Source organism: Alligator mississippiensis, chromosome 9, assembly GCF_030867095.1.
Source record: "Alligator mississippiensis isolate rAllMis1 chromosome 9, rAllMis1, whole genome shotgun sequence".
Lineage (NCBI taxonomy): Eukaryota > Metazoa > Chordata > Crocodylia > Alligatoridae > Alligator > Alligator mississippiensis.
In genome coordinates this window covers 24270710-24286314 of record NC_081832.1, presented here as the reverse complement: position 1 = coordinate 24286314, position 15605 = coordinate 24270710, and the positions used below count along the sequence as shown (strand labels likewise).

General features: G+C 46.4%; 1 protein-coding gene across 4 annotated transcripts in view; it reads left to right on the top strand.

Moving 5' to 3' along the window:
• ITCH (itchy E3 ubiquitin protein ligase) overlaps positions 1-15605 on the top strand; it is a 162614-nt gene that overhangs the window by 82358 nt on the left and 64651 nt on the right. For all 4 annotated transcript variants that reach the window (XM_019484673.2, XM_014609641.3, XM_019484672.2 and 1 more), the window contains 2 exons: positions 3578-3702; positions 10479-10613. In XM_019484673.2, coding sequence (XP_019340218.1) covers positions 3578-3702; positions 10479-10613 — 260 coding nt within the window. The remainder of the gene's footprint in view (positions 1-3577; positions 3703-10478; positions 10614-15605) is intronic.

Genomic DNA, 15605 nt, shown 5'->3' with positions numbered 1-15605 from the left:
CTGATTTAGTGTCATTTCTTTGTATCCAAGGTACTCCAAAGGGTTCCAGAAGAGTTTTCTGACACCCTGCCCCTCCCCCCCAAAAACACACACACACACACACACACCCCCCCACCCCCCACCCCCGTGCAACCAGGATGTTGTGGCACCACCTCAGGAACAATTTCCTGGATCTTTCCTCGTACCAGTCATACAGCCCTGCTCATACAGTTCATAGGATGAGAAAATGAGAAAGGCCGGTATTCTAAAGGGTCTGGGTTGGGGGATTTGCTTAAAGTACTCCTAAGATACAAAGTACAAGCTTTTCCTCAAGTGCACAAATCTGTGGAGCACAGTATGATAGAAAAGCCTTGGTGTTTTTTCCATATCATCCTCCTGTTCCCCCTACCCTTATTTTATAAGATTTACCAGTATTAATCAATTAAAACTTATTCTGGTATCATTACTGAAGATGAATGACAAGTTTCAGACTGTCTGAGAAACTGGCTGCTTTCTAAGTAGGAAAGATTTTTACCTGAATGTGTGGCCTTCTCATTATATAGATCTTTCATAGTTATGTCTAGGCAGACATCCTCTGAGACCCCCTGCTTGAGCACAAAAGTGACATTGGAGGGCATCAGAAATAAAGAACCTTATGCAATGTGATTAGTACATCTGGCACCTTTATATGTGTGTCGTCGTCCGTCCCGTCGTCCCCCCCCCCCCCCCCCCCCCCCCAGCTTATGTTTTCACATGTGGCAGTAATGAAGGAAGATAGTATTGCAAGCATTCCTTCTTGGTTTTAAAAACAGTGGTTGTAGAGCTACTGGCTATTATGTTTGAAAACTCATGGCAGCCTTCAGAGTTCCCAGACAATTGGAAAAGGGAAAATAGAGTACCCATCTTTAAGAAAGAGAAGGAGGAGGATCCAGGAAATTACAGCCTCACCTCAGCCCCTGGAAAAATCATGGAGCAGGTCGTCAAAGAATCCATTTCCAAGCACTTGGAAGAAGAGAAGGAGATTAAGAACAGTCAGCATAGATTCACCAAGGGCAAGTCATACCTGACCAACCTTAATTGCTTTCTATGATAAAATGACTGCCACTGTGGATGTGGGACAAGCAATGGATGTGATATAGCTTGATTTGGGCAAGGCTTTTGATGTGAACTCCCACAACATTTTTACAAGCTAACTAAGGAAGTATTGGCTGGATGAATGGACTATTAAGGTGAATAGAAAACAGGCTGGATGGTTGGGCTCAAAGGGTAGTAATCAATGGTTCAATGTCTAGCTGGCAGCCAGTATCAAGTGGAATGACCCAGGGATCAGTCCTGGGGCCAGGTCGTTGATGAAGATATTGAACAAAACTGGAAGGTGATGGGATGGAGTGCACCCTTAGTAAGTCTGCAGCTGACACTGAGCTGGAGGGAGTAGTAGATATGCTGGAGGATAGGATTGGGATTCAGAGGGACCTTGACAAATTTTTTAGGCTTAAACCAAAAATAAAATATGAGGTTTGTGATGATGTTAAGCCTGCAAAAATCAGTTAATGGCCACAAGGTTCCATCTGCTTTTAGGATCACCACTATTGGACTACACCAGGGGCTTCAACCACAACACGTTTAGCTGGTGCAATTGGGGTACTGTGATTTCTGCCGCCTCCTCTGCTTCCCCCCATCCTCTTTTTATGCGATATAACGGCCCCTTTCTCACCTCACAGCAGGGCAGCTGGTCACAAAGTTCTGGCCAAACCACTTGTTGGTCCCATCTGGCAACCTCCGTCTCCTAGATGGGCTAGAATGTGGGTTCCACCCATTGTGCCTCTCTACATTGGGTTCCACAGGCTATCGCACCAGGTTCCAGAGGGGATCCTCATGGTCGACTCATCCAGGACTTCTTCACCGACTAGCCCCTCATATAGGTCCCCTCTATCTCGATTCTTTTCCCAGAACCTCAGTATTGCACCTTCTGTGAAGTAGGACTAGAACCAGCCTAAACTTCAGTCCAAGTGATTTGCAGATTCTCAGAGTATATGTTAATTGCACAGAGTTAGAAAGATGATTGTGTCAAATAGAAAGAAGCCTTCAAAAATTTCATTTCTAGGAGGCTAAGCTATTGTATCTCAGAAGTACACATTAAAAAAAAACCTTAACTTGTCTTCATGAGCTAGAGCTCACTTCCTCAGAGCTGTCTCTGCTTAACAGACAGAAATATAGTATGCTTAAGGGAAGAAATTTATAAAAACAACTTATTAGGCATCTGTTCTTATCTTCTAATTCTTCAAGTTGGGTGTCCAGTCACTGTCTGAAGGTGCCTTCAATAAGTGCTGCAGTATCACAGTAACTGCTGTCACCTCTGCTTATAGTTTTCAGTCACGAGTGAACACTTAAGAATAGATACATCAGTCTGGTATCGGATCAGCACCAATATAAAGAAAATTGACCATATTGGAAATTGGTCTGAAGTGGCTGATAATTTGGCTGATAAATGCTTGTGTGTGCATGCAGTCACAGTGCAGCACACTGGCAGCGAGGAGCACAATCCAGGCAGCTTTGAGAGCCGTATCCAGCTGGTAGGTCTGGTGTGGTGCAAGGGGGGGGGCCAATGCCCCCCATGGTGAGGGAAGCAGTGGGACTGGGCCTAGGGTAGGCACTGCCCAGCTGGGGCAGGCACGGGACAGACCTGCGGCTTGTCCAGGGGGCACAGGGAGGGGGGGCAGCTCCCACTGCTGCGTGCCGCTTGTCTGGCGGCTCATCCAGCTGCTGCTCCCACCACTCCCCGGCCCCCCGGACAAGCCACGGCTCCATCCTGCACCCGCCCTACCCTGGCTGGACAGCGCCTGCCACAGCCCCACTCCCTCCCTCACCTCAGGAGGAGTTGATCTGTCCCCCCACACCCCTTCCCTCCCCTTTCACCACAACGGACTTACCAGCTGAACTCAGCCATATCAGAAATTGGATCAGTATCAGCCAATATGCCTCCTTAAAAATAGACTATCGGTATCAGGCCCCAATTGGTGCACCCCTGCTTATGAAGATCCCAGTGTCATGGCTCTCTAAACTTCTTTCTGAATAACAAAAACTGTATTTGTGCTTTGTTTGAAAAATTTCCTCTCCAAGAGAAATGAGGCCTGCAGGTCCAATGGCAAAGACACAGGATAAATGATTAACTTTCAAAATGTATTCATTGTAGACCATGATTTAAATTAAAACATTTCTCAATAGTAATATTTAGATATTAATTGTAATAACCAATAGTAAACAAACAATTTTTTCACAAAATACAATTTAAGCTCATAGTCCCCTGCTTAAAATAATTAAAACAACTCCGCTTCTTTGATTTGAAGCATAAACAGCTCTAGGAACCACTTTGACTTTCCTTTAGTTTTGACTGTTTTGTGATTATTTTTTTTTTCTACCACCTTCCTAAAGCAAGAAAATTATATACTGTAGTAAACTATTTATAATTTAACAGAGTTTGGTTAAATATTTCCAACTTTAATGAGAATTGTTTTTAAGTGTAGGTTGAAGCAACACATTTTGTGATTCACTGCACAGTGTTTACCATTGTCCTTTGTACATTTTTTTTTTTTTTTAGAATTGTTACACCTATCAGCAAATTAAACTTTCGTGTCTGGAGCCATCAGACATTAAAGTCTGATGTTTTTCTGGGAGGTGCTGTCCTGGATATACATGAAACTTTAATGTCAAACGATATGAAACGTAAGTATGTTAACATTATTTCCATGGAATTTGCCACAGTTGGTTTAAGATGTTGTGGTTAACTTTAGGAGCTCCAAATAAACTGCATTTTGACAGTAGAAACAATTATATCAGAAGTATAACTGTTGTTTTCTTTACTGATTAAATTCTATGGCTTCCTATTACAGTTATAGTGGCAAGATGCTGTATCATCTCTCATAAGGCTCAGAAATAGCTTTTTTTAGCCAAATCTGTCATCCTCCCACACTGCGAAAGAGACATTTAGTACTGGAAAAATATCGCTAGAGTCCACATCATTGTTGTGCATAACCTGAAGTTCTCTCTCTTTCTATCTTTCTAAGGAGTGTGTATTTGGTCTTTCAAATGTCTGTATTGAAATGCTTGGTGACAGCTATTGGTATCATAATAGTGCAGAACAGGCCAGTGCTTTGACAGAAGTGTAAGTTTGGAGCAAGTTACCTTGAAAGCAGGTTGTCCATGTGGAGTACCAGATGTTTTCTTGTAATTCACTGAGCTTTGCTTAAAGGCATTTCAGTAATATTTCCCCTTAGCTATGTTCTGCCATGACTACATGCACTGGTTTAACCAGTAAGTCATTTATCTTCATTGTATGACTTCAGAAAGTAGACTCCTCCAACCATTTATGAGTAAATTCATCAATATTACTGCAGTCTTCCAGACTGTTTGCTTCCTCTGGTGGACTGTATAGAGGGTAATCAGTTAGTATATGTTGGGCTGTCTGATTTCCTTTGCCACAGAAGTCAATCATCATGGTGCCCTGTGACCAGTGGGGTCCCCCAAGGCTCTGTCCTTGGACCCATATTGTTCAACATCTTCATTAATGATGTGGACATTGGAGTCAGAAGCGGACTGGCCAAGTTTGCCGATGGCACCAAACTTTGGGGCAGAGCATCCACACTTGAACGCAGGAGAACGATCCAGGCTGGCCTGGACAGGCTCAGCAAATGGGCGGACGAGAACCTGATGGTGTTTAACACTGAAAAATGCAAGGTTCTCCACCTTGGGAGGAAAAACCTGCAGCATCCTTATAGGCTTGGCAGTGCTACGCTGGCTAGCACTATGGAAGAAAGAGACTTGGGGATCATCATTGACCACAAGATGAACATGAGCCTTCAATGAGATGCTGCAGCTAGTAAAGCGACCAAAATGCTGGCTTGCATCCATAGATGCTTCTCAAGCAAATCCCGGGACGTCATTCTCCCTTTGTACTCGGCCTTGGTGAGGCGACAGCTGGAGTACTGCATCCAGTTTTGGGCCCCACAATTCAAAAAGGATGTGGAGAAGCTTGAGAGAGTCCTGAGAGGAGCCATGTGCATGATCAGAGGTCAGGGAAACAGACCTTACAACAACAGGCTGAGAACTATGGAGCTCTTTAGCCTGGAAAAGCACAGGCTCAGGGGTGATCTGATGGCCACCTGTAAGTTTATCAGGGGTGACCACCAGTATCTTGGGGAATGTTTGTTCACCAGACCGCCCCAAGGGATGACGAGGTCGAACGGTTATAAACTACTGCAAGATCATTTCAGGCTGGACACAAGGAAGAATTTCTTTACTATCCAAGCCCCCAACGTCTGGAATAGCCTGCCACCGGAGGTGGTTCAAGCACCTACATTGAACACCTTCAAGAAAAAATTGGATGCTTATGTTGCTGGGATCCTATGACCCCAGCTAACTTCCTGCCTTCGGGCAGGGGGCTGGACTTGATGATCTTCCGAGGTCCCTTCCAGCCCTAATGTCTATGAAATCTACATAGGCACAGTGGTGAATTTGTAAGACACATTTTATGTTTGATTTTATTAAAGGGCTCCATAACCTGATTGCAGCCAATTCACGTTTACTCATGGCTTCCATGGGAGTTTGACCAAGAGGGTGTGAGGATGGCAATTGCATGTAGTTGTGTAGTGGGCTGCGGTTGTTATTCCATTGCTCTTCCCACCTTCTCTGGAGCCATGATGATAGTATAGTGTCTCCTGCTTCCTCTATGATGTTTCTGGGTTTTCTGCTTCTAAGACACTTCTGTGTTGGGTATTTTTCAGTCATATCATGTAGCGGATGGTCTTCCTGTTGGGCTTTGGTTGCCAAGTCAAGCAATATTCCAGACATCTTGATGTTATGAGTGGGGGGATTCCTGCCAAGAAGAACATGGGAAGCAAGCAGGATGAACTAGCACTCCTGCTTGCAGAAAACACCTACGACTTAGTAGGGCTAATAGAAGCCTGGTGGGATTCTTCCCACGACTGGGCGGTACACATTGAGGGTTATAAGCTGTACAGAAAGGATAGAGTGGGGAAGAGAGGGGGAGGGGTTGCGCTTTATGTCAATGAGCGATATACATCGACCCTTATCAAAACAGAATCGGAGGAGAAAAAAGTAGAAGGATTGTGGGTTAGGTTACACGGAGGTCAAGGAGAAAGGGATTTGGCGGTAGGGGCCTGCTACAGACCCTCACACCAAGGGGAAGAACTAGATTTGGGGCTCCTGAGGCAGCTCTCGGAGACCATAAAAACTATGGAGGTGGTAGTCATGGGGGACCTAAACTAACCAGACACTGCTGGGAGACGCAGACAGCAAAGTTCCCACCGTTCACGCAGATTCCTATCCTGTGTACAGGACCTCCATCTGATGCAGGAGGTACATGGTCCCACTAGGGGGAATGCCTTACTGGACCTGGTATTGGCAACGGGGGATGACATGGTAGGAGACCTACAGATCGGTGGTCACCTGGGGGACAGTGATCACCAAATAATAGAATTCATCATAAGACGTTGAGTGGGTAAGGTAACTAGTAGGGTGAAAGTGCTAGAGTTCAGGAAAGCTGATTTCAATGAACTCGGGCGTTTAGTCAAGGACGCACTGCAGAGTAAGAGTTTTGAAGAGATGAGAGCCCAGGAGGGGTGGCTGTGCCTTAAGGAAATAATCCTTCGGGCACAGAGGGAGACGATCCCGGTGCAGGGAAAAAGGGGGAAAGGGGCCAAGAGGCTTCCTTGGCTGACCAGAGAAATCCAGAGCAGCCTACGGGCAAAAAGAGGGGCATATAAAAAATGGAAACGGGGGGAGATTACTAAAGAGGAGTATACCTCCTCTGCTCGTGCTTGTAGGGAGGCAGTTAGACAGGCCAAAGCTACCATGGAGCTGAGGATGGCATCCCAAGTTAAGGATAACAAAAAATTGTTTTTTAGATATATAGGGAGTAAAAGGAAGGCCCAGGGAGGAATAGGACCTCTACTAAATGGGCGTAAGCAATTGGTGACGGACAGGGGGGACAAGGCTGAACTCCTCAATGAGTTCTTTGCCTCAGTGTTCCTAAGTGAGGGGCAAGACAAGTCACTCACTGGGATTGTAGAGAGGCAGCAGCAAGGCACCAGACTACCAAGTGTAGACCCTGAGATGGTGCAGAGGCACTTGGAGGAACTGGATGCGTTTAAGTCGGCAGGCCCGGATGAGCTCCATCCGAGGGTACTGAAGGCACTGGCCGACATCATTGCACAGCCACTGCCAGGAATATTTGAACACTCATGGCGCACGAGCCAGGTCCCGGAGGACTTGAAAAGGACCAGTGTGGTCCCCATTTTCAAGAAGGGGAGGAAGGAGGACCCAGGCAACTATAGGCCAGTCAGTCTCACCTCCATCCTTGGCAAAGTCTTTGAAAAAATTATCAAGGCTCACATTTGCGAGACCTGGCAGGAAAAATTATGCTGAGGGGAAACCAGCATGGGTTTGTAGCAGGCAGATCATGCCTGACTAATCTAGTCTCTTTTTATGACCAGGTTACAAAACACCTGGACACAGGAGTAGGGGTTGACGTCTTTTACTTACCGTATTGAAGGCCTTCCTGAAGTTTATCCCACCCCATACTGGTGAACAAGTTAAGAGGCTGTGACTTGGATGACTACATGGTCTGGTGGGTGGCGAATTGGCTAGAGGGTCGGACCCAGAGAGTCACGGTGGATGGGTCGGTTTCGACCTGGAAGGGTGTGGGTAGTGGGGTCCCACAGGGCTCGGTCCTTGGACCGATACTCTTTAATGTCTTCATCAGCGACTTGGACGAGGGAGTGAAGTGTACTCCGTCCAAGTTTGCGGATGACACAAAGCTATGGGGAGAAGTGAACACGCCGGAGGGCAGGGAACAGCTGCAAGCAGACCTGGACAGGTTGGACAAGTGGGCAGAAAACAACAGAATGCAATTCAACAAGGAGAAATGCAAAGTGCTGCACCTAGGGAGGAAAAATGTCCAGCACACCTACTGCCTAGGAAATGACCTGCTGGGTGGCATGGAAGTGGAAAGGGATCTTGGAGTCCTAGTGGACTCTAAGATGAACATGAGTCGGCAGTGTGATGAAGCCATCAGAAAAGCTAATGGCACTTTATCATGCATCAGCAGATGCATGACGAATAGGTCCAAGGAGGTGATACTTCCCCTCTATCGGGCGCTGGTCAGACCACAGTTGGAGTACTGCGTGCAATTCTGGGCACCGCACTTCAAGAGGGATGCGGATAACCTGGAGAGGGTCCAGAGAAGGGCCACTCGTATGGTCAAGGGCTTGCAGACCAAGCCCTATGAGGAGAGACTAGAGAACCTGGACCTTTTCAGCCTCCGCAAGAGAAGGTTGAGAGGCGACCTTGTGGCTGCCTTTAAATTCATCACGGGGGCACAGAAGGGAATTGGTGAGGTTTTATTCACCAAGGCGCCCCCGGGGGTTACAAGAAATAATGGCCATAGCTGAGAGCAGATTTAGAGTGGACATTAGAAAGAACTTCTTCAGTTAGAGTGGCCAAAGTCTGGAATGGGCTCCCAAGGAAGGTGGTGCTCTCCCCTTCCCTGTGGTCTTCAAGAGGAGGTTAGATAGGCATCTAGCTGGGGTCATCTAAACCCAGCACTCTTTCCTGCCTATGGAGGGGGTCAGACACGATCTATTTAGGTCCCTTCCAACCTTAACATCTATGAATCTATGTTTTCCCATTCCACGTATACCAGACAGCTACTTATTGTGCATAGTGCAGCATTCAGGGCACTGTCCCGTTTGTGGGTATGGGAGCTATTTGCCCACACAAGGAGGCAGTATTCCGCTGGTGCTTAAACCATGACTAGCATAGTTATTTTCAAGGTAGAGTAGTTGCCTCCCCTTATTGTACTGGCTAGTTTCTTAATGGCTGCTGTCTCTGAAGTTAACTTGTCTCAACTTCTCCAGGTGGCGGCAGGTTATGCTTCTGTTTAGAGTGACACCCAGGCAGGTTGGTGTCTTCTCAAAGGGTAACTCTTTTTCCCTCCACAACAATTCTTTTCTTTTCAACTAGAACCACTCAAACTTTTTCTCAATTCTTGAAGTCTCTCTCTATCAGTTGTAAGAGCTGCCACACGGTCAAGGGTTGATCGGTTTCTTCTGAAACCTGCTTGCTCATGCAGCAGCTGTTGGTCAACACTTGGTGTGATCCGGTTCAGGATAAGCCGCTCTAGGAGTTTATAGACCACTGATAGAAGTGATATGAGTCTTTAGCTCTTTGGGTCTGCTGGGTCTTTCCCTGGCTTCTGTATTGCAATGATGTTGGCCTTGCGCCAGATTTTTGGTATCTTGCAATGATGCATGCATGTTGACAGCTGCATAGCCAGTCTTGGACTATAGGCCCAAGTTTGGTGAGGTGTTCAGGAAACTGCCAGTTCTGCGCTGGGGGCAAAGAGCACATTCCAGCACAAGCCTGCCCAGCCACTTCTATCACAGGGGCTCTAAGCCGTGCGCCTGAATCTCCCACACCCTCACAGGGGGGAAGCCCCATGCTGGACTCAGCGGGAAAGCAGGGGGCAGGGCTTCCTCTACTCCTGGCAGAGTGGGGACCTGCCTAGCAGGGAGCAGGGGAAGCAGCAGTCTCCTGTGCTGGGCTTTCCCCACTGCGAGTGCTGAAGCTGCAGGTGTGCAGTGCAGAGCCCCAGCGATAAAGCAGGTTCTGTTCCCTCCCCCCGTGCAGCACTGGCCGGAGCTGCTCCTGCGCCGGACATGAGCGCCTTGACTTCCCCGCATGCTCCTGCTGCCAGCAGTTGTGGCTGCATGCCATGGGAGGAGTGTGGAACGGTGGTCCTTACACCCATACCCTGCCCTCCACACTCCCGCTGCCTCTCTGAGCACCAGCTCCATGCTGCGCTCCTGCTTCCACCTAGCTGCAACTCTGCACCCCCCCCCATCAGCCCCTCTACTTCCCTACCTGCTGCTCCAAGCAAGCAGGTTCTGGCTGCAACAGGAGCCCTGCCCAGAAGCTGCTGGCTGGACAGAGCCCTTCCACCCAAAAGAGTGGGAGCAAGGCCCAATAAGACATGTTGGGGGCTTGTACACATGGGCACCTTGCTCCCACCCTCATGGGCAGAAGGGCTGGGTGGGGTGCAATTCATTGGGTGCTGCATTGGGCGCTGGAAGTGCCTGGCAGGCCAGATGTGGCCCGCAAGCCATATTTTGCCCACCCCTGAGCTAGAAACTGTAAAGTTCTGATGATTGCTGCAAAACTAGTCCTTTCTGTCTGCAAGCTGCATCACCTCTCAAACTTAGTTTTCCATTTTTGATATGGAAGTAATACCAATTCAGAGGAATCATGGAAGGATTAATTATTATTCGGCAAGAGCTTAAGTAAAAATGATTAATATGTAAAGCTACAGTTAGACCTGATGTTTTTTCCCTTGTAGGTTTGACAATTTTTGCAATAAAATGTAAATGTTAGTGATTCATAAACAGAGAAGCTGCTAATATTTCTGCATTTTTTTTCTTTTTCAGTTGAGCAGGTGGTTGTGACATTGCAGCTTGTCAGTGACAGAGATCCAGCAGAAGTTATTGGAGACTTATCTGTCTGTTTAGATGGGATGCAGGTAGATCCTGAGCTCCTAACTAATGGTGATGCTACAAATCTAAGTGAGTAATGGTTATTTAAATTTACAGTTTGCATAATCTGTACAATACGCTTATTTTAACTGAAAACGAGACATGTTGTTTATAACACATACAGTAGTTTCTATTGCACTCTTGCAAACAGTGAATGCTCCCAACATCTCTTTGTTTCTTTTGAGGTTTACAGTTGTGATGGTCTCAAATAATATTTCAGTATCCATTCCAGTTAGAGGTACACCGATACATCGGTCTGATATCGGATTGGCACCAATATAAAGAAAAATTACTATATCGGAAATCATCTATATCAGGCTGAAAATGTGGCTGATAAATGGCCCGCTCATGTGCGCAGCCACAGAACAGGACAGGCAGTGGGGAGCACAGCCCAGCAGCATGGAGAGCTGCCTCCAGCTGGTAAGTCTGGTGTAGTGGAAGGGGAGGGAGAAGGGAAGGAGCATGGTGGGGGGCAAATCAAGGCTCCCACAGTGAGGGGGGGTATGGGGCTGGGGCAAGTGCTGCCCATCCAGGGCCGGGTGGGCACAGGATGGTGCCACGGTTTGTCCGGAGAGGTGAGGGAGTGGCTCCTGCCACTGTGCACCGCTCAGCCAGGAGCCGCTGGATGGTGGCTCATCCAGCGCTCACCCACTCACCTAGTGGCTCCTGCCGCTGCTCCTGCCGCTTGTCCGAGAGGGCACGGGGACAGGTGTGCCTCTAGGTCTGTGCGGGGTGGGCTGGGGCCAGGGCTATGCCAATCTCTTCCCAGTGGGGCGGGGCTGTGCTGGGAAGGGGCTACGATGAATTTGTAGCTGCAGCCCCACCCCACCAGGAAGAGCTTGGCACAACCCCAGCTCACCCCGCCCCATGCAGACCCAGGGGCACGTGCTCCCCACCCCCCCCACCCCCCGTGCTCCCAGACGAGTGGCAGGAGCCGCTGGGCAAGTGGGGGAGCACCAGACAAGCTGCTGGATCTGCAGCGCCTGGACAAGCGGCGCACAGCGGCGGAAGCCATTCCCCCTGTCCCCGCAACCCCCAGATGAGCTGTAGAACCGTCCCATGTCTGCCCTGACTGGGCAGCAGTTGTCCCAGCCCCATGCCTCCCTCACGGACTTTGATCTCCTCCCCCTTCCCCCTGCACCAGACTTACCAGCTGGAGGCAGCTTTCCACGCTGCCAGGCTGGATATCGGAAATCGGATTGGCATCGGCCAATATGCCTCCTTAAAAATCGGCTATCGGTATCAGCCGCAAAACATCAGTGCACCTCTAATTCCAGTGCATTTGTCAAACTCAAACCTTTGAATTTTTTTGGCTTGTATGTTCATGTCTTTCTTTTTGGAAAGCTACAATAATTGTATTACTCACAACTGGATGTGCTACTTATTTTATTTGCCTTATGCATCTGCTGTGTCTAGAATATTAATAAATGAAATGCTTTTCATTCTAAATAGCTAACCATTTAGGCTGTCAAACTTTTATTTATTTGTAGTTTCTAAAGGTTAACTGTTTAGGTGTTCTGAGTTTCTCTTCTATCATTTAATTGTATTTTATCAATTCCTTTCTCTTCTCTACGTTCCCTGCATTACTGACCTTTTTATAAAGAGGCTGACACAAGACTTGGGGTTGGATTTACTTCATACTGTTTAGAGCCTTCATTGCATTGGCATAGATTGCCTAGAGATGCTGTGGACTCTCTATCCATGAAGGTTTCTAAAATCAGATTAGACAAATACCTGACTGGAATGATTTTAACAGGAATGATCCTGCCTTGAGGAGTGGGTTGAACTAAGTGACCTCTTGGGCTAAGTACAGGCAGTCAAAAAACCTAAGGCTAAATCTATTCAGTCTTTGTAGGTTAGTCTAAACTGCAGAGATTAAATTGAGAAACACTGGACACACATTCACCTTTGATTCAAGAAATGCAGCCACGTGCTTGCAGTGGCTCAGGACAGAAGCTGGGGGTATGCTAGAGACCAGTTCTCTGGCACATAGCCAGCATGTGCTGTATAGTCACTTCCTTTTCCTGCTGCCCCAAAGGTCTCTGGGATTTGTGGTCCAGAATTACAACTGCAGGGTTGCTCATCACTTCCTCTTCCTGCTTCCAAGTGCCTCTGAGATTTGTAGTCCACAGTTGCAGCCAGCAGTAACTTTCAGTAAGTTTAGCAGGGTAGGGCAACTCTTTACTTGGTGGAAGGGGGGCTTAGCCAAGAGAAGGCAGGTTTACCCCTGCCCCCGGCCTCAGACCCGAGGTGGGGTTTGCCAGAGTAGGGGGCAGTCCCTGCCTCCTTCCTCTTCCCCCCTCCACCCCTCCCCTTGCCAAACCCTATTCTGCTGAAGCAGACAGCCCAGCCCAGGGCAGGAAGGCATGATGGGGGACTCTGATTTAACTTAAAACAGGAAGGGGTCTGGGACAGAAGCTTCATAAACCAGTTGGACCCAAATCAGTTAAGTCTGATACTGCATTCAACCAGATTTATCTTAAACCAGTTTCAGCCATTTTGAAACTGGTTTATGTGCACTGAACTTCTGTTCTGTTACAGGTTTAAACCAGTTTCTGATGACTTAAAGTAGTTTACCTGTAACTTCTGTCCCTAGCCTTGAGGTCCCTACTAGCCATATCTTTCTATGATACTTTATAGTGTGGAAGTAGAATCATGATCTGGAGCTTACAGATGTTACTGCGATATAACAACAGTGTAACCTCTTGTTCTTTGATCTGTGCCATAGGTTCCCAAACTTTTTCTTTACCAGTTGCCTACTTACCACTACCAGCATACATTTTATATTTAACCCCTTAAATGCCAATTACAGGAAACCCTCACTATTCACAGATTTGGCATTTACGGATTCGAATATGTGGGAGCTTTGTTCTTGCTGCCACCAGGTTCCTGCAGCCACCCCATGCTCCCGCCACTGCACTCCCACTGCTGCCAACGCAGCTGTCGTCATCGTCGTTGTCCCTGTCTCCCCCCCCGACGCCAGGGGCACACGTCGTTCATGATGCGGTACAGTACATATTCACAGATCTCACCATTCGCGGGGATCTCTGGAATGTATCCCTCGCAAACAGTGATGGTCTGCTGTATTATCATGAAAATTAAATCTGCCGTTAAACAATTTCTCCCGCATACCCCATAGAGCCTTGCATATCCCCAGGTATGCGTACCACAGTTTGGGAACCCCTGCTGTATGCTAACTCTCACAGCTCCATATTATATCCAGTGCTTTTTTCGTGTTAGAACTTCAACTCACCCCAACTTCTTCTACAATGTAGTTGTCAAGCACTAAGTTAATCTGTGACATTATATCAAAGAAGTAATGGAGAATAAATTGAGTTGAATATCAAAATAACACAAAAAAGTACCAAATTGCTCATTTCATACTAATTTTTTTTAAATATATATTATTTAAGTGTACCTCAAGTTTCTGTAGATTTTGCAGCCTGCCATAGTACAGTGCTGCAGAATTTGGATAATATTTAACATACAGTATACTGTGTTTTTGATATTCAGCAGATATAGATAATTTTTAATCTCTGTATAATTTTACTTTACAGTTATAGCTTTGCTAAAAATCTGTTTCTAAATTAAGTGAAATATTTCTAAATAAAATCCCCACTTTGTTATTGTTTAGTCAAAACAATAGCTGCTGTTCATGAAGGACTTATATTTAGTGCTTTCTTGAAAGAATGCTAAAAGAGGGGATGCAAGCTGCATTCTCACTGTGTTGTTGACCTTGTCAGCTGCCAGTACCTGGAGTATAGTTTTTTTAAAGACTAAAAACCTTGAAGAATAAAAGCGTTTACAGTTATATAAGAGAAAGCAAATGATAATTATTGTCAACACATGTCCAAAGCATAAGATTTCCCCCTGTCATGTTGCATAACATGGTATAAGACCATTATGAAAAGCTTATTCATCAAAGGAGTCCAACATTGGCTGCTGTAAGAGGCTATGTTATAGGCTAGGGGTGTCCATCTTTTGGCACTAGTGGAACACAGCAGATTTGGGAGGGGACAGGCAGCACAGCAGCAAATTGGGCAGGGAGAACAGCTGGAATCAAAACAGCAGCAGACTGGACAGGGGAAAGGGATCAGAGTAGCACTTGGGGAGGGTGTGAGGCTGATTTGGAGTATACCTGCCAAAAAGGTTGGCCTCCACTGTTATAGACTAGATGGATGGCTAGTCTGTTTAAATATGGCAAATGTTTAGTGTGCTGCTTCCGCAAAAACATACACAAAAGGAAGCAAACAGATGTCACGTTAATTTCGGTTTCCATTTAAATGTTATAGGAAAACTGAGTCAGAGAATTAAGCCACCAACATTTTACCTGTTACTTCTGACCAGCTCCCTCACAAATTAAGATAAGTTTAGCCTTGTCCTTCTTCCCATTTAACCTGTTACAAGCAAACTATAAAATTGTTTCTATTATTAGAATTTTTTGTAGAAAGGCCAAAGACTGAAATTGTATGGTATTTGCAGGGTAGAGTTGAGGTATGTTCATAGAATTATAGAAGGAAACTTGTATTGTCTCTTTCTGCACTACATTTGTTTTCAGCAGGTGCTTTTACACGTTTGCTTTCCCAAGCACAGCACTCATCCAATAAATAAAGAAATATATGGTTGAAAAGAGAGGAATTAAAATAGGATAGAGACATTAACTTATTTTTTCAAACAGCATGTCAGAAACAGCTTAAAAGAGGGATTGGCAATGTTTTTTGGCAATGCCAAAAACAACCACAGCCTTGCCTTGTAAGATGTTGGCAAGCCAGGGGCAGATGGCAGGAGAGCCACTGCAGCCCAGCCCTTTTTCCCACTATCCACCCCAAGGCGCACACACCAAGCAAAATGCTTTCCTGTGCCACGTTCTGGCACATTTACCCTGGGTTGCTTACCCCTGGCTTAAACCTGAAGTAGGAATATAAGTGAATAAACTTTGCTGCTGGGTGAGATGAGATGAAAAGTTCAACCCAACACATGAAAGAATTTCTGAATTCTTTAGGAATTAGATATTAGCAGTTT